At 41.1% G+C, this 19,392-nt stretch overlaps 1 protein-coding gene across 1 annotated transcript; it reads left to right on the forward strand.

Moving 5' to 3' along the window:
- The first annotated feature begins 615 nt into the window (after positions 1-615).
- Positions 616-15,774, forward strand: LOC121533766 (actin-like protein 6A). Its single transcript, XM_041839987.2, has 14 exons — positions 616-796; positions 1,378-1,454; positions 3,416-3,590; positions 7,582-7,682; positions 7,920-8,017; positions 8,675-8,769; positions 10,188-10,294; positions 11,199-11,288; positions 12,884-12,945; positions 13,062-13,176; positions 13,303-13,383; positions 13,574-13,669; positions 13,769-13,855; positions 15,603-15,774. Exons 1-14 carry the CDS (start codon positions 772-774, stop codon positions 15,681-15,683), a joined length of 1,290 nt encoding a protein of 429 aa, XP_041695921.1. The 5' UTR covers positions 616-771; the 3' UTR covers positions 15,684-15,774.
- The last annotated feature ends 3,618 nt before the right edge of the window (positions 15,775-19,392 follow it).

Raw genomic sequence — 19,392 nt, forward strand, 5'->3', positions numbered from 1 at the left:
TCATTAAAATATTATGCAAGTTGCACAATGCAATAGTCAGAGCTGACAGCAACCTGATTCAATGAATCACCTGGCCAAAATATGCAAATACATAATAATGGCTGATAATAATAGCCAAGTTATTGTTACTCAATGTGCATTTATTCCATGTGTTATTATTTTTTCTCTCTGCATTGTTGGGAAGGGCCCGTAAGTATGTATTTCACTGTTAGTCTACACCTGTTGTTTACGAAGCATGTGACAAATACCATTTTATTTTGATTTATAAATTAAGGTCTTTGACACGCACACGCACACACACACGCACACGCACACGCACAGTTAGTTGCCCTACCCATTGACAGTCAAATAATAAGCCCCATTACTCTAAAACAAATGAACTAATATGGACAATTTGACAGGTCATATTGACCATACTGTACCTTCTTCAAGTCTCTAACCATTTATATTTAGGGGTTGAATTGTGCTCACATTTTACACAATGCCAAACACAGTTAGGTTCACTCCCTCCAATTTTATTCCCTGTCGTCTAATACAGTCCCTCTTCCTCTCATATTAACTTAACTTTGACGTCACGCACTGAGGCGGATCTAGTGATGCCGTTGAAAAGTTTGATTGGATAGCCTGGTAACGGCTGTATGGCGCGTGTTAGGTTGATTCACGTTTATGAATTTCTTTTGTTGTGATAAAACGTTTAGCTAGCTGCCGGTACATTTTCTTTAATCGTATAATACACAAAGTTATATTTGTCTGTTTTTATCATTTGAGAGGATGAGTGGCGGAGTGTATGGAGGCGGTGAGTGTGATTTTGCGGTCAAAATGAAATGAATGAACGCGCCACGTTGTGCCGTAGCTAGCTACCAGAAACAAGCGAGCAGTAGTAAGAGACGACTACCTACAACTAGCTTGCTAGCTAACTAACCTGTTAGCAAGTGATCTGCAGACTGGTGTTATCTTTAGCATTTAGCTAGCTAGCTTAATAGCTAGCTATCAATGACGGGCATAATCATTTACTTTCTTTCATGCACTTACTACTTTGTGATTTATCGAATATGACTGCCAGCGTGCCTGCCAACAATGAGTGAAAGCTAACTCGCTAGATGCATGGCTAACAGCTCTTTGCAGATTAATTACTCGCTAGCTTGCTTGCTATTTTAGCTAGCTAGTTTTTCGTTGCCCAGGGTATTAGGCTATCAGCAAGTTCAACCAAAACAAGTTTAGATTGCATGCAGTGACATTTAATACTTTCGTTAGCTTTCTTAGTAGAAATGTAACTAGTTGGCAAGTGTGGTCAATTAAGCTAGCCCCTAGTCTTGATGTAAGTCAAAACATTGCTTACTGTTGTCTCATTTATTCACTTGTTCATACTCTCTGCAGATGAGGTTGGCGCACTGGTGTTTGACATAGGCTCATACACAGTGAGAGCTGGCTATGCTGGAGAAGATTGTCCCAAGGTAAGTGTCCTAGTCTAGTGACCTGATTAACTATGCATCTTCCTCTACATATTCATTTTCTTTTGGAGGGTATATCAATGTCAGGAAATGAGGACTGTAACCCATGACAGTGAGCATGAATTAGGTTTAGGTAGTCTCTGTCAGTTCCTGTCACACTTGCATTTGGGCAATTCCATGGTAACAGAGTGATGCTGAGACTTGAAGAACAGTACATAAAAAATTTGGTAACAGAATGATGTGTTACCAAACTTTAAAACTGCACTGTTCATCAAGTAAATATGTTTTTGTAACATTTTATGTGGAAGTTACAGTGAAACGCTTACTTACAAGCCCTTAACCATCAATGCAGTTTTACTGTGACTGTGGAATTGCCCATTTGCCCTTCCCCATTAATAGAAATAACACCTCTGTCATCAGTAGACATGAAGAATGTGCCACTATCTAGGGGTGTATTCATTAGTGCACACAGTAGCAAAACATTTGACAACAGAAAACGATAATCAACGAAAAGTTGTTTCTTATTGGACAAGTTCAGGTTAGTCCCTCCCTGTTTTGGCCGCTTGCTTCTGTTTGGTTCCCAGTGAATACACACTAGGGCGAGGCTAGCCCAATATTGGACTAAATGAGCCTACAATTACTCCTTAGTCCAAGGACCTTACCTGTGCGTCAATCTAAGTAACATAATAAAAAAAATCCCCATAAAAATCTGTCAGTTTAAGCTAGAGATCTTTTTTTTTTTTTTTCATGGGCTGTGTCTAAATCCATTGCATCCGCTGTCAGCCTTCCGCATTTGCGGTGGAAGGTGGCCGGGCTACAGCAGTGTTTGTCAGACCATGAGACATCCCGAAAATTGGTATTCTCACGTAAATGTCTGTTGCGTCCAAATGGTCTACAGCCTAATATGACCACTCTATGGAAAGATGAGACTCACGAACACGAAGGTGTTCTCCGTTTTGCTTTACGACCCCCACAAGCCCCACAGGACTCGTCTGAAGTCGGTAACGCTGATGTGCCATCTTCTGTCTGTAGCGTACAAACCGTTTGGGCTACAAACTAATATGACCCCACTGTGGAAAGGAGAGAGTCTGACGATGGTGTTCTCTGTTTTGCTCTCCGACCCCCAAAGGTGTCATATGACTCGACTAACCCATACAAATGAATGGAAGAATGGAGATAGTTTTGTGCCAACAACAATGAGTTAAATATGTGTACAAAAAAACCTACATAATGTCATTTTCCTGAGGTTTCTTATCTCCTAGATATAGGAAACACTTCAAAACCTTCCTTATGATATATATTTTTTACTGTATTTTTTTGCCATTTATGAATGTTATTTTATGCGTTTTTGTGGGCTATAGTAGTAAAGACCAAATGCAATATTTTATAAAATAATTTTTTAACATGTTTTTGATACCTAAAGGGGTCCTAAAATTCTAAATAAAATAGCTAAATGATCAATTTAACATATTTTTGTATTATTTCTCGCTGATATCAAAGATAAGGTACTTATGCTTCCAAAACCCTACCGCAAGCGATGCATGTTAATGTTCAGACCGAGTGTCGCAGCTCTTAACAAAACTCCCCCATATAGAAGACGCCTTCGTCCAATGACTCTTATGTGTAATGTATTGGAACTGAGAGTCATGATCAAGGGCTAAGGCAAGGCTATAGTTGTTTCATTGTTGCTGATGCTGTTTGCCGTAAACAAATTAGTGTTCTGCAAAAAGGTGATCCACCTTTAGTTAGAGAAAATACAGTTATGTTTCACGTACAGTATTCTGGACAGTAGTGATAGAAACAATGCGTTAAAATGCCATTCTATCAGACCTGCCACAAGAATTAGCCTACTAAGACTACCGAGTGCTCCTGCTCCATTCCTCTGAGTTGGCCAATGTTATAATGTGACCTGAATAAGGAAGTGGAATTGACACTTATATACACATATTTATTTCTGCCCGTAGGCTGACTTCCCCACAGTGATCGGCGTGACCCTGGACAGAGAGGATGGCAGCACTCCGATGGAGACGGATGGCGGGGACAAGGGCAAGCAGGGCACCAACTACTTCATCGACACCAACCAGCTGAGGGTGGCCCGCGAGAACATGGAGGTCATGTCACCGCTCAAAAACGGCATGAGTGAGTCTCTCTCCCCCGACGTGATCGTGGGCAATGTGGAAGTTGTATTGACAGCATTCGGCCTTGATGAAATTAAAATCCTCATAAAGTTGGTGGAGCAAATGCTGCTGGTCCTGTGACGTGGCCCCTAGATAGTATGGTAGAGGGAATGCCAGGCTCAGTGATGCCTTCATCGTCTATGACACTGCACAATGTTTTGGGAGAGGATCCTTATCTGGACTGCTCTGTATGTCTGTGGTCAGTGTTTCGCTAACCTGAGAATCTTCCTGTGAGATAAACACAAACAACAGTATTTCCAGAGTCTTCCCCTGTGTAATGCTTTGCCACTACATTGAAATTATCAGCAGTCAACACAGTGATTTAAATATTTTTTATGACATTGCCATTTAGGACATTGCTGCTTACGTGGTCCTTCAAGCTGTCGTTATGGAGGTAATGATGACCTGACTGACGTCAATCTGAATTCAGTACAGGGGAGTTGGACTATTTAGAGAAAATTGTGACAGCAATCTTAATTGACGCAGAGCAGCACTATGGGACCAGAGACCTCCTTAGAGTGCTGACCTGGATCATTACTCGCACACTTCGCTCAAATTAGCAAAGTTCTTCAGTCTTTTTTTCCCTCCAGTATCCAACCCAGTTGTGTGATGAGACGAGCACTATGTATGCACACCTTAATTATTCAACAGTACTGGGCTTTATTTGTAGCAGCAAATGACTTGCCCAAAGAGATACAGTGCCTTCAGAAAGTATTCACACCCCTTGACTTTTTCCACATTTTGTTGTGTTACAGTCTGAATTTAAAATTAATTCAATTGGTCTACACACAATACCCCATAATGTCAAAGTGGACTTTTTAAAATTAATACAAAATGAAAAGCGGGAACGTCTTGAGTCAATAAGTATTCAATCCCTTTGTTATGGCAAGCCTAAATAAGTTCAGGAGTAAAAAAACAACTCACATAATAAGTTGCATGGACCCACTCTGTGTGCAATAATAGTGTTTAACATGATTTTTAAATGACTACCTCATTTCTGTACACCATACATATAATTATCTGTAAGGTCCCTCAGTCGAGCAGTGAATTTCAAACACAGATTCAACCACAAAGATGTTTTCCAATGCCTCGCAAAGAAGGGCACTTTTTGGTAGATGGGTAAAAATAAAATAAAAAGCCGACATTGAATATCCCTTTGAGCATGGTGAAGTCATTAATTACACTTTGGATGGTGTATCAATACCCCAAGTCACTACAAAGATACAGGCGTCTTTCCTAACTCAGTTGCTGGAGAGGAAGGAAACCGTGTTTAGGGATTTCACCGTGAGGCCAATGGTGACTTTAAAACAGTTATGAGTTTAATGGCTGTGATAGGAGAAAACTAAGGATGGATCAACAACATTGTAGTTACTCCACAATACTAACCTAATTGACAGAGTTAAAAGAAGGAAGCCTGTACAGAATAAAAAAGATTCCAAAACATTCATCCTGTTTGCAATAAGTCACTAAAGTAATACTGCAACAAATGTGGCAAAGCATTTCACTTTCTGGTTCAGTCTGCTTTCCCCCAGACACTGGGAGTTGAATTAACCTTTCAGCAGGACAATAACCTAAAACACAAGGCCAAATATACACTGGAGTTGCTTACCAAGAAGACAGTGAATGTTCCTGAGTGGCGCAGAGTTACAGTTTTGATTTAAATCTATGGCAAGACCTGAAAATGGTTGTCTAGCAATGATCAACAACCAATTTGACCGAGCTTGAAGAATTTTGAAAATAATAATGGGCAAATGTTGCACAATCCAAGTGTGGAAAGCTTTTAGAGACTTACCCAGAAAGACTCACAGCTGTAATCGCTGCCAAAGGTGCTTCTACAAAGTATTGACTCGGGTGTAAATGAAAGATTTCTGTAGTTCATTTTCAATACATTTGCTAATATTTCCAAAAACATGTTTTCACGTTGTCATTATGGGGTATTGTGTGTAGATGGGTGAACAAAGTGACTCATGGTGGGGTTATGGTATGGGCAGGCATAAGCTACCGACAACGAACACAATTGCATTTTATCAATGGCAATCTGAATGCACAGAAATACCTTGACGAGATCCTGAGTCCCATTGGCGTGCTATTCATCCGCTGCCATCACCTCATGTTTCAGCATGATAATGCCCCATGTCGCAAGGATCTGTACACAATTCCTGGAAGCTGAAAATGTCCCAGTTCTTCCATGGCCTGCATACTCACCAGACATGTCACCCATTGAGCCTGTTTGGGATGCTCTGGATCGACGTGTACGACAGCGTGTTCCAGTTCCTGCCAATATCAAGCAAACTTCGCACAGCCATTGAAGAAGACTGGGACAACATTCCACAGGCCACAATCAACAGCCTGATCAACTCTATGCGAAGGAGATGTGTCGCACTGCATGAGGAAAATAGTAGTCACACCAGATACTGACTGCTATTCTGATACACGCCCCTGCCTCTTTTTTTTCAGGTATCTGTGACCAACAGTATTCCCAGTTGTGAAATACATAGATTAGGGTTTAATTCATTTCTTTCAATTGACTGATTTCCTTATGTGAACTGTAACTCAGTAAAATCTTTACAATTGTTGGATGTTGTGTTTTATATTTTTGTTCAGTGTTCGTGATACTAAACCCAGGGATTGGAACCAAAATTAATTTCCAATCGTTTCGTTCTGAACAGAAACTTTTATTTTTAATTTTTTTACCAGCAAAATAAAGTTCTCAACCGGTTCGATTCAAAGAAAAGTATTGGTTTATATCGTTCCTTTCTGTTCCTTTTTAAAACTCTGAAGTCTTTTTTTTTTTTTATTATTTATTTTTTTACATTTAGCTCGACATTAAATTACTTCACCAATCAGTGCAGATAGAGCCGCTTGCTATGGAGCAGGTAAGCTATTTCATTTTTATAGGAACGCACGTTAAGAGCAAATTGTCTTTTGCCATAACAGCATGGTTATTTCATATAATGAAAAACAAACGTACACACTGTGCACTGTGCTGCCAGTCACCATGGACAGACAAGTCTTTGAACTTCAGCGAGTTGGCTTAACGTTGGACCAGAGCTAATGTTAGCTAGCTAACAAACGTATGTGTGCAGAGCAGCACTAGAATTAAAACACGTCTTACCTTTTTGTAGTTAATAAATCCAATGTGAAATGTGATAGCCCAACTATAACTAGCATTTGAAAAAGTTGGTCCATTCTTCTATAATAAAAAGGCCTACGTCGTCAGTAGGCTATAGTAACCTAGGCTTCGGAGGAGGGGGGGCAGGTAGCCTACACACGCGCATACACACTGGCAAAGATTTCCATCTGGCAGGCAGACACTGGGTGACCGAGTAATGGCTTTGCATAGACGCATTGTTGCGATTTTTTGTGGGACTGGAAAAAAATGCCCGGAACGTTAAAATTATTAACCAGTTCCCATGCTTTTAAAATAACGGTTCTGTTCCGGAACAGTATAGATCCCTTTCGTTCCCAGTTCTGATTCTGTTGCTCGAATAATTAGCAAGGAATATCAACAAATGTGCACACGCGGCTACACACCTTGTTCTCAAAAGCTCGCAACCGGGGATGATTGAAAGCCCGCTCCTGCCTGTCAATGCAATACAATTCTACTCGATGTGCTCTACAGAAATTGGGAAAACAGCAGTACATTGCATCCATAGGACAGTGATCAGATTTTGATCAGAGTAATTGTTTGATATTGCGATTTGTCAGATTATTTTTCTTGTCCATTCAGACAACTCAAATCCATATTCTTATTGTCCAACTATTTTTTGTTTACTTGTCCCGTGCAAGCGGACAAGTGTTAATGTCGAGCCCAATCTATGGATTTTTTTATACACTGAAAACTACCTTGGCCCACCCCCTTGTCTAAAGATTTTCTTCTGGCAAATTTGCGGTGGTTACCAATGACATCCTCTTACTCATTCATGTGTGTCTTTGTTTTCTTATCTGTGAAGTTGAGGACTGGGACAGCTTCCAGGCCATCCTAGACCACACCTACAAGATGCACTTCAAGTCAGAGCCCAGCATGCATCCTGTACTCATGTCAGAAGCCTCTGTGAGTAGGCCTCAACTTCAGTTTGGAATGAGCCTCATGCCATTTATAACACATACTAATGAAGAAAACACTCTGAAACAGAAGGTATTATCTGTACTTGTTCAATAAGAAACGCTAGTTCACGTTTTCAGTTGCAAAACGTTTTGCTATGGTGTGCCGTAATGAACACAACACTGTTGTAAAAAGAGGGTCCCTCATGGTTTTCTGTTTTCCCTTCTTTCTCTCATCTCTGTGCAGTGGAACACACGAGCCAAACGGGAGAAGCTAACCGAGCTGATGTTTGAGCATTACAACATTCCCGCCTTCTTCCTGTGTAAAACGGCAGTGCTGTCCTCGTATCCTTAAGCCATCCGGGCTTGTAGAGTAGATTGACATGAAATGGGGATGTTGTTGGACGGTTGAAGTGGTGGATTGATGGTGTTACTGTAACAAAACACTAGTCAAATTGATGGTGTTACTGTAATAACGACGCCAGGACAGCGGAGTCACTGACCACCTTCCTGAAACCTTACCTCTTTAAGGAATACCTGGAATAGTGTAACAGTAATCCTTCTTCCCCCACCCCCCATTTATAAAAAAAACTAAAGGGTGGTTGTCCCACTGGCTATCCTAAGTTGAATGCACCAATTTGTAAGTCGCTCTGGATAAGAGCGTCTGCTAAATGACTTAAATGTAAATGTAATAAAACACTAGTCAAATTGATGGTGTTACTGTAATATAACGCTAGTCAAATTGATGGTGTTACTGTGATAAAATACTAGTCAAATTCGATCCATCTGCTGTTTGATAATGACCCCAAAATCTCCTGAACAGTTGTTTTTCAATTCCTTTTATTTAACCTTTATTTATCCAGGTTTGTCTCATTGAGAACTTCTCTCTTCCAAAATAGTTTTTATTTAGCTATTGCTCATGTGACTTTGGGTTTGGGCTAAAATACATTTTGATCTCTGTAGAAATGTCCCTTCAGTTCCCTTAACTCTTGAGTGCCTGAGCTTTGCCAATGGACGATCCACAGGGTTGGTGCTAGACAGCGGAGCCACACACACAACAGCCATTCCAGTGCATGACGGTTACGTGCTTCAGCAAGGTAAATTGTACACTTCTCCCACCACCCGCTCTTATATTTTTGTTTGTGGTTTTTATTTTTCATGGGCCATATCCACACACGTCTTATAAAGGATTGATAAACTCTTACCCTTATGAGTTAATCGCAATAAAACTTTTTGAACACTCTTGACCAGAAATGTCATCCACATTGAAGCCATTGTGTCTCATGATGTGGGTAGAAATGACTTAAGATAGATACTAATTTGGTTTTGAATACTTCAAGCTTGTGGAAACCCCAAAATCAATCAACTGGGTAACATTTCCGTCCCTCCCTGCAACAAATTGAACCCCCATAGAAAGTATGGTAGCAGTAAGATTAAGTAAAGAAACGCAGGAAAGCGGTTTGACATTGTATCCATCTCCAAATCATCTCCTTACAGTAAAGATACATTTTTGAGAGAAATTAGGTAATCGCAACCATCATGCAAAGTATCAAGGGCTAGGCTTTCTGCAGTGAGGCCATTTGAGTCGGAGCTGCATTGAAATACAAGACTGAGGAGAATGGCACAGGAGGCCAGGCTGGCATATTAATAGGGGATGGTGTCACCCAGAAATCAATGGAGCCTTTTTAGTTGATATAATATGAGGGAATGTTCATTTGGAAAAGGAGTATTAGGTTAGGGTCATTAAAGGACAAGCATGAGGACATAATGCCTCTGTTCACAATGGTGCTAAGTCGATTCAGTATTCTTGGTCTGTGTATATGTCATAGTTGTTATAAGCCATCATAGCAGGTGTATACACTGAGTGTACAAAACATTAAAAATACCTTCCTAATATTGAGTTGCACCCCTACCCCCCCATTGCCCTCAGAACAGCCTCATTTCGTTGGGGAATGGACTCTACAAGGTGTCAAGCATTCCACAGGGATGCTGGCCCATGTTGACTACAATGCTTCCCACAGTTGTCAAGTTCTCTGGATGTCCTTTGGGTGGTGGACCATTCTTGATACATACGGGATAATGTTGAGTGTGAAAAACCCAGCAAAAAGCATTGTAGTTCTTGACACAAACCGGTGCGCCTGGCACCTACTACCATACCCCGTTCAAAGGCACTTCAATCTTTTGTCTTGCCCTTTCACCCTCTGAATGGCACACATACACAATCCATGTCTCAAGGCTTCAAAATCCTTCATCTACACTGATTTAAGTGAATTTAACAGGTGACATCAATAAGGGTTCATAGTATTCACCTGGCCAGTCTGTCATGGAAAGAGCAGGTGTTCATAATGTTTTGTACACTGAGTGTATGTTCCAATGATGGGAAAAGAAAATTATAGATACACTATTTATTGTCTAAATATGTGTTTTGGACATGACAACAAACCAAAATGATGCTGTCTTCAATATCCTTTCCCCAAAACGATCAAAGTGACACCTTTTTTATATTTTGTTTCAGGCATCGTCAAGTCTCCCCTTGCTGGGGATTTTATGAGCATGCAATGTAGAGAGCTATTTCAAGAGTTAAATGTTGAAATAGTCCCTCCTTACATGATTGCCTCAAAGGTGAGACCTGCTAAAGTAAGTCAAACCTACTCATTTCAGAGATTCCACATCTCACTTTTTGGTGCTATTCCTCAAGTTACGGTGGTGGGGTGTTGTAAGTATAGAACTTAGATATTTAAAAATATCTTTACATATTCATGTTGTCTCATGGATTTCCCTTCATCCACTCAATGTTTGTTTCATTAATCACTTGGGTCTGTTTGGTAATCTGCATGTAATATTAAGGATGTCTGTAATTTAATGATTGACCATTAACAATTAATACAAGTGATGCTCTAACTCAGGTCTTTGGTTCCCATACACTTCATGCATGAGCATCAAATTGACATGGGCCATAGAATTGGGATAGACAACATTTGTTTGATCAACTCCAGACCAAAAGCCCTACATTAGTCTAGTTATTTGAAATCCCCTTGTCAATCTCTGTCTTATACTTGCATTAGCATGAATTTAAATGAGCATGTCACACAGCATGCTTGAAAAAGTCATAATCTACTAAACCTAAAGCAATATCCATAATTTAATAAGCACTGGGGGAAAGAAACCATGATAGGAACCAGACTTCACAGGAATCCCATTCATCCTTCATATTTTGATTTCTCATACCACAAAATGTGACGTTCTTCATTGTCCTGTGATTGTCTTCACCCGTCACACTCTGAGATGTGATTTCTTTGAATTTATCAGGAATTCCTCATATTCCTGACCTCAAGACTTGGTAGCCTTTTATCCCTGGCTCTATCTTATTACACGCTCTTACTCCTCTAGCCTGGTCCCAGATCTGTTTGTGCTGTCTCACCAACTCCTATGGTCATTTCCATACACAGCACAAACAGATCTGGGACCAGGGTACTACTCTTCCATTAAGACGGCACACTGCGAACCTTAGTGTTTCTCATTGTAGGATGCAGTACGTGAAGGAGCCCCAGCAAGCTGGAAGAAGAAGGAGAAACTACCTCAAGTCACCCGGTCCTGGCACAACTACATGTGTAATGTAAGTAGCTATGTGTGCTATCATAAACAGAAAGTCATAAACAGTCCTATGTAGGTGTTCAGTGCTGCGTCACCAAATCATATGGATCATAGACGTGATGTTAACCGGTCTTCATCATTTACATTTTCTTAGTGAGTTTATTACTGCAACAGGGCTCGGAGTTAACGCTTGTCCTCTTGTCCGGTACAAGTAAAAAAAATAGTTGTACAAGAAGAATAAGTTGTCCGAATGGACAAGTAAAACAAAAAAATCACAATAGGCCTATCAAACAATTACTCAGATCAGAATTGGATCAGAGAGGCCAATATTGGAATAATATTCAAATCTATTTTTCATGTACATAAACAAAAAAGCTACATGTTAAAGTGTAGGTGATTATTATTACAGTGCCTTCGGAAAATATTCACATCCCTTGACTTTTTCCAAAAAATTTTGTTACAAGGTGGGATTAAAATGGATTTATTTGTATTTTTACCCATCTACCAAAAGGTGCCCTTTGCGAGGCATTGGAAAACATCCCTGGTCTTTGTGGTTGAATCTGTGTTTGAAATTCACTGCTCTGCTGAGGGACCTTACAGATAATTATATGTGTGGGGTACAGAAATGAGGTAGTCATTAAAAAAATCATGTTGAACACAATTATTGCACATAGAGTGGGTCCTTGCAATTTATTATCTGACTTGTTAAGCACATTTTTACTACTGAACTTATTTAGGCTTGCCATAACAGAGGTCGAATACTTATTGACTCAAGACATTTCAGCTTTTAATTTTGTATAAATAAAGAAATCTAAAAACATAATTCCACTTTGACATTATGGGGTGTTGTATGTAGGCCAGTGACATAACATCTCAATTAAATCATTTTTAAATTCAGGCAGTAACACAATAAAATTTGGATTAAGTCAAGGGGGTGTGAATACTTTCTCAAGGCAATGTATATGCATATGACCTACAGCCTCATGTCTAAACCGATGCTGACATGAGGGAGGCGCCAGAAAATGTAGCCAAACTTTAATGAGACTTTTAATTACATAAATATAGGCTAAATGCCAGTCATGTTTGACAAATATAATGAAGGATAATTAACATTGACGTCTAAAGGCTTGATTCTGTCGACCTACTCGAGGCACGGTTCATTCAGATAAAATGGTCACAATACCAGAGTGAACGGCAGTGCCTGTTGCACACCACACATCACCCACCTTGAATCTGAGTGGAGGCGGTCAGCATTCTGAAACTATTTAACCATAAACTTAATTGTTTAAAACCTGGACATTTTATGTCAGGAGAGCCTTAAAGAGGCAGTGTTGTATTTTCAGACATGCTTGAATATTCAAAGAAGCCAATAGGGGCAGAGTGTAGCCTACATTTTTGTCTAATTGTCTATGGTAAAATGTAATGCATTTTGTGTTGTAAAGTGGTTCCTTGCATCATACAATATTTTACAAATGGTGTTACTAACCTTTTTTTTTTGGGGGGACAAGTGACTTGAGCTTTTGGACAAGTAAAAAAAACAGTCCTACAAGTGGCTTAAAAAGTTAATGTCAAGCCCTGCTGCTTGAATATTTGATATTTTTTTCACCCTACCTCCAGACTGTGATCCAGGATTTCCAGGCCTCCGTGCTGCAGGTTTCAGACTCGCCGTACGATGAACAGTGAGTCCACCATAATCTACTCCATTCTAACATTTCACAATAACCACCACAGAATAGGTTCTGTCCCTTAAAGGGTTCATTCTCATTGTTTTGAAATGTAATCACCTCTCCCACAGAGTTGCAGCCCAGATGCCCACAGTTCACTACGAGCTACCCAATGGATACAACTGTGACTTTGGGGCAGAGAGGCTGAAGATTCCAGAGGGCCTTTTCGACCCCTCCAATGCCAAGGTGAGAATCACCGAATGCCAAAAAGCCTTAATCATTCTATGTGACCGGACCTGTCTGAAATGTGGTGTTCAGACTGTTGCCAGAATGTTCAGTGTTCTAACCGTCTGTTCCGGTTCTCCTCCACAGGGTCTGTCTGGCAACACCATGTTGGGAGTCGGGCACGTGGTGACCACCAGTGTGGGAATGTGTGACATCGATATTCGGCCGGTAGGTGCCCATATTCAAGATCTATCTCTTTGCTTGTTTTGACTGACATGGCTACTAGGCCTATGTGAGTGATACTTGGTATATTTATGTTATTCAGAATTACATGTTAAAGCAAGGTTGAGGCCAGGTGACCTTTTTCCGCACTTGAATTAAGAGGTTCTACAGAACTGACCTTTGACTTTTGTCCCAGGGTCTTTACGGTAGTGTGGTGGTCACCGGCGGCAACACACTCATCTCGGGATTCACGGACCGACTCACCAGAGAACTCTCTCAGAAGACCCCTCCTGTGAGTGCTGCACTAAACTATTTCTCAATGACTTCATCCATTTGTAGTACTCTAGTTAATGTTACTAAACATGGTTCCTGTCTTCTCTCCTCTGTTCAGAGCATGAGGCTGAAGTTGATAGCCAACAACACAACGGTGGAGCGCAGGTTCAGTGCCTGGATAGGAGGCTCCATCCTGGCATCACTAGTGAGTTCACATCCATATAGAGTCCCTTCGGAAAGTATTCAGACCCCTTCCCTTTTTCCACATTTTGCTACATTACAACCTTATTCTAAAATGGATTACATAAATAGAAATCCTCTGCAATCTACACACAATACCCCATAATGACAAAGCAAAAACAGGGTTTTTAGAAATGTTAGCAAATTTATTAAAAATAAAAAACAGAAACCTTATTTACATAAGTATTCAGACCCTTTGCTATGAGACTCGAAATTCAGCTCAGGTGCATCCTGTTTCCATTGATCATCCTTAAGATGTTTCTACAACTTGGAGTTCACCTGTGGTAAATTGGACATGATTTGGAAAGGTACACACCTGTCTATATAAGGTCCCACAGTTAACAGTGCATGTCAGAGCAAAAACCAAGCCATGAGGTCGAAGGAATTGTCCGTAGAGCTACGAGACAGGATTGTCGAGGCACAGATCTGAGGAAGGGTACCAAAAGATTTCTGCAGCATTGAAGGTCCCCAAGAACACAGTGGCCTCCATCAATCTTAAATGGAAGAAGTTGGGAACCACCAAGACTCTTCTTAGAGCTGGCCGCCCGGCCAAACTGAGCAATCGGGGGAGAAGGGCCTTATTCAGGGAGGTGACCAAGAACCCGATGGTCACTGACAGAGCTCTAGAGTTCCTCTGTGGAGATGGGAGAACCTTCCAGAAGGACAACCATCTCTGCAGCACTCCACCAATCAGGCCTTTATGGTAGAGTGGCCGGACGGAAGCCACTCCTCAGTAAAAGGCACGACAGCCCTCTTGGAGTTTGGCAAAAGGCACCGAAAGACTCTCAGACCATTCTCTGGTCTGATGAAACCAAGATTGAACTCTTTGGCCTGAATGCCAAGCATCACGTCTGGAGGAAACCTGGCACCATCCCTACGGTGAAGCATGGTGGTGGCAGCATCATGCTGTGGGGATGTTTTTCAGGGGCAGGGACACTAGTCATGATTGAGGCAAAGATGAATGGAGCAAAGTACAGAGATATCCTTGATGAAAACGTGCTCCAGAGCGCCCAGGACCTCACACTGGGGCGAAGGTTCACCTTCCAACAGGACAACAACCCTAAGCACACAGCCAAGACAAAGCAGGAGTGGCTTCGGGACAAGTCTCTGAATGTCCTTGTGGCCCAGCCATAGCTCGGACTTGAACCGGATCGAACATCTCTGGAGAGACCTGAAAATAGCTGTGCAGCAACGCTCCCCATCCAACCTGACAAAGCTTGAGAGGATCTGCAGAGAAGAATGGGAGAAACTCTCCAAATGCAGGTGTGCCAAGCTTGTAGCGTCATACCCAAGAAGACTTGAGGCTGTAATCGCTGCCAAAGGTCCTTCAACAAAGTACTGAGTAAAGGGTCTGAATACTTATGTAAAATGTAATATTTCAGTTTTGTATTTAATACATTTTCAAAAATAAAATAAACAGTTTTTGCTTTGTCATTATGGGGTATTGTTTGTAGTTTGATGAGAAAAAACAACAATTCAATCAATTTTAGAATAAGGCTGTAACGTAACAAAGTGGAAAAAGTCAAGGGGTCTGAATACTTTCCGAATGCACTGTATATACTTTTACTGTATTGCAACACTTCTGGTCACTTGCTCACCATGATTTGCGTGTATTTGTGTGTTTGCCTGATTTACAATGTTATGATTATAACATGATATTGCATATTACTTTGGCCTAATAAGTCTTTGGCCTAATAACTCTTTTACTCTAGGGAACTTTCCAGCAAATGTGGATCTCGAAACAAGAGTACGAGGAGGGCGGGAAGCAGTGTGTGGACAGAAAGTGCCCTTGATCGACCGCCAACAACGTTCTGCTGCTTCCAGAACTCCCAACGTGTCTAGTTTAACCTTTTATTGTGGACTCAGGAACTCCCAAGGACGGTCGCTGTTTTTGTCGATTTTTTAAACTGATAAGTCTGTCTTTATAATTTTATGTAGAAAACATTGACTATAACAAACCGTGTCACATTGCTATGAGGAGGGAGGGGGGAGGCTAAGTTCCTTTTTGATTCCACATCATTTTCAGTATATTTAACGACTTGATATTTTGATATCAATCCTCTTGACAGGTAAGAAACACTTGGGCAGTGTTAGTGTATGTGCATTATCTAATGTGTTGTCAGGTGAATGTCATTTGTCTTTAAGCCTTTCCATTTTGGGGTAGTGAATAAGCTTCTCTAATGATGTCATTGAGTTGCTGGACATGACAATTATTCACTGCAAATTAAATCTGTATTTTAATTTCACTTATGTTTGATTGGCTATTTGCTGTCTTTTGAAAATAAAATGAATTTTTGTTAAGTGGTGTTCTTGAATTCTGTTTTGACACTTGCATACATACGTTCACACAAAAACCCCCAGAACAGATGCATAATTGTACAAATTCTCATCTGCTTAAATTATTTCACAGGTTGTGCTTAGTCACTACACAATCCCCAAATAAATGCAGTGTAATTTAATGAGGAAAATATTTTTATTTGAAGCCTTTAGTGATAGCTCTACACATTCTGATGAAAAGGGAGGGTTTTTCGACTGTTCTCTTCTGGTGGGATGGAAGATGCAATATCATCTCCCTCTGGAGCCAAGGAGCTGAGAATTTTTCATTGACTGCAAAGAAAGAGATTCTAATATGGGTGAGTACAGTATGTCATATGTAACAGTTCAGAGGAGAGTACAAAGTCTTTCCGAATGAACTGATTGAATGGTAAAGGGATAATATCTTAGTATTGACTGAGCAGCAGCCTAAACAACAGCAGGACTTACCTGTAAAGTACACATTCACAGAAGTGTTCAGAGGCTGGTACTCTAGACTCTTGAGGAGAGAGGTCCTTGTCTACTTTCTTGGAACCCTGGTTGGTGGGAAAAGGCACATGAGACCTGGCAGTGTGGTGCCAGGACAACCTCTCCCTCAACGTTAGTAAGATCGTGAACTACAGGGAACGGGGGATGAGCATGCCCACATCGACAGGGCTGTCACACAGTTGGTAGAGCATGGCGCTTGCAACGCCAGGGTTGTGGGTTCGATTCCCACGGGGGGCCAGTATTGAAATGTATGCACTCACTAACTGTAAGTCGCTCTGGATAACAGCGTCTGCTAAATGAATAAAAAATAAAATAAGAACTTAACATGGCCCACACATACACATACCCGTACAGTCGTGAAGAGGGCACGACAGCGCCTCTTCCCCCTCAGGAGGCTGAAAAGATTTGGCATGGGCCCTCAGATCCTCAAAAAGTTATACAGCTGCACCATTGAGATCATCTTGACTGGCTGCAACACCGCTTGGTATGGCAACAGCACCGCCCTCGACCGCAAAGCCCTACAGAGGGTGGTGCGGACGGCCCAGTACATCCAAAATAATGGCCTGCCTAGCCGGAGGTGGAGGTCCTGGGCTGGCGTGGTTACACGTTGTGAGGCTGGTTGGATGTACTGACAAATTCTCTAAAATGACTTTAGAGGTGGCTTATAGTAGAGAAATTAACATTAAATTATCTGGCAGCAGCTCTGTTGGACATTCCTGCAGTCAGCATGCCAATTCCACGCTCCCTCAAAACTTGAGACATCTGTGGCATTGTGTTGTGTGACAAAACGGTACATTTTAGAGTGGCCTTTTATTGTCCCCAGCACAAGGTGCACCTGTGTAATGATCATACTGTTTAATCAGCTTCTTGATATGCCACACCTGTCAGGTGGATGGATTATCTTGGCAAAGGATAAATGCTCACTAACAGGGATATAAACAAATTTGAGCACAACATGAGCGAAATAAGCTTTATATGCATTTGGAAAATTGGGACCAACACTTTACATGTTGCGTTTACTTTTTTGTTCAGTATTACTTGCAAAGAAGCAATGCTAAGAAGACTGAATTATATAAAAGTGTTATTTATGAAAGATGTACATGTACAGTGGGGAAAAAAAGTATTTAGTCAGCCACCAATTGTGCAAGTTCTCCCACTTAAAAAGATGAGAGAGGCCTGTAATTTTCATCATAGGTACACGTCAACTATGACAGACAAATTGAGAAAAATAATTCCAGAAAATCACATTGTAGGATTTTTAATGAATTTATTTGCAAATTATGGTGGAGTATTTGGTCACCTACAAACAAGCAAGATTTCTGGCTCTCACAGACCTGTAACTTCTTCTTTAAGAGGCTCATCTGTCCTCCACTTGTTACCTGTATTAATGGCACCTGTTTGAACTTGTTATCAGTATAAAAGACACCTGTCCACAACCTCAAACAGTCACACTCCAAACTCCACTATGGCCAAGACCAAAGAGCTGTCAAAGGACACCAGAAACAAAATTGTAGACCTGCACCAGGCTGGGAAGACTGAATCTGCAATAGGTAAGCAGCTTGGTTTGAAGAAATCAACTGTGGGAGCAATTATTAGGAAATGGAAGACATACAAGACCACTGATAATCTCCCTCGATCTGGGGCTCCACGCAAGATCTCACCCCGTGGGGTTAAAATGATCACAAGAACGGTGACCTGCAGAGAGCTGGGACCAAAGTAACAAAGCCTACCATCAGTAACACACTACGCCGCCAGGGACTCAAATCCTGCAGTGCCAGACGTGTCCCCCTGCTTAAGCCAGTACATGTCCAGGCCCGTCTGAAGTTTGCTAGAGTGCATTTGGATGATCCAGAAGAGGATTGGGAGAATGTCATATGGTCAGATGAAACCAAAATAGAACTTTTTGGTAAAAACTCAACTCGTCGTGTTTGGAGGACAAAGAATGATGAGTTGCATCCAAAGAACACCATACCTACTGTGAAGCATGGGGCTGTTTTTCTGCAAAGGGACCAGGACGACTGATCCGTGTAAAGGAAAGAATGAATGGGGCCATGTATCGTGAGATTTTGAGTGAAAACCTCCTTCCATTAGCAAGGGCATTGAAGATGAAACGTGGCTGGGTCTTTCAGCATGACAATGATCCCAAACACACCGCCCGGGCAACGAAGGAGTGGCTTCGTAAGAAGCATTTCAAGGTCCTGGAGTGGCCTAGCCAGTCTCCAGATCTCAACCCCATAGAAAATCTTTGGAGGGAGTTGAAAGTATGTGTTGCCCAGCGACAGCCCCAAAACATCACTGCTCTAGAGGAGATCTGCATGGAGGAATGGGCCAAAATACCAGCAACAGTGTGTGAAAACCTTGTGAAGACTTACAGAAAACGTTTGACCTGTGTCATTGCCAACAAAGGGTATATAACAAAGTATTGAGAAACTTTTGTTATTGACCAAATACTTATTTTCCACCATCATTTACAAATAAATTCATTACAAATCCTACAATGTGATTTTCTGGATGTATTTTTCTCATTTTGTCTGTCATAGTTGACGTGTACCTATGATGAAAATTACAGGCCTCTCTCATCTTTTTAAGTGGGAGAACTTGCACAATTGGTGGCTGACTAAATACTTTTTTCCCCCACTGTATTATACCTTTTGGGTTCAAGCTGATCTTGGGAAACTTTACAAGAAAGCTAAACCTGGC

This window comes from Coregonus clupeaformis, chromosome 17, assembly GCF_020615455.1.
Source record: "Coregonus clupeaformis isolate EN_2021a chromosome 17, ASM2061545v1, whole genome shotgun sequence".
Taxonomy (NCBI): domain Eukaryota; kingdom Metazoa; phylum Chordata; class Actinopteri; order Salmoniformes; family Salmonidae; genus Coregonus; species Coregonus clupeaformis.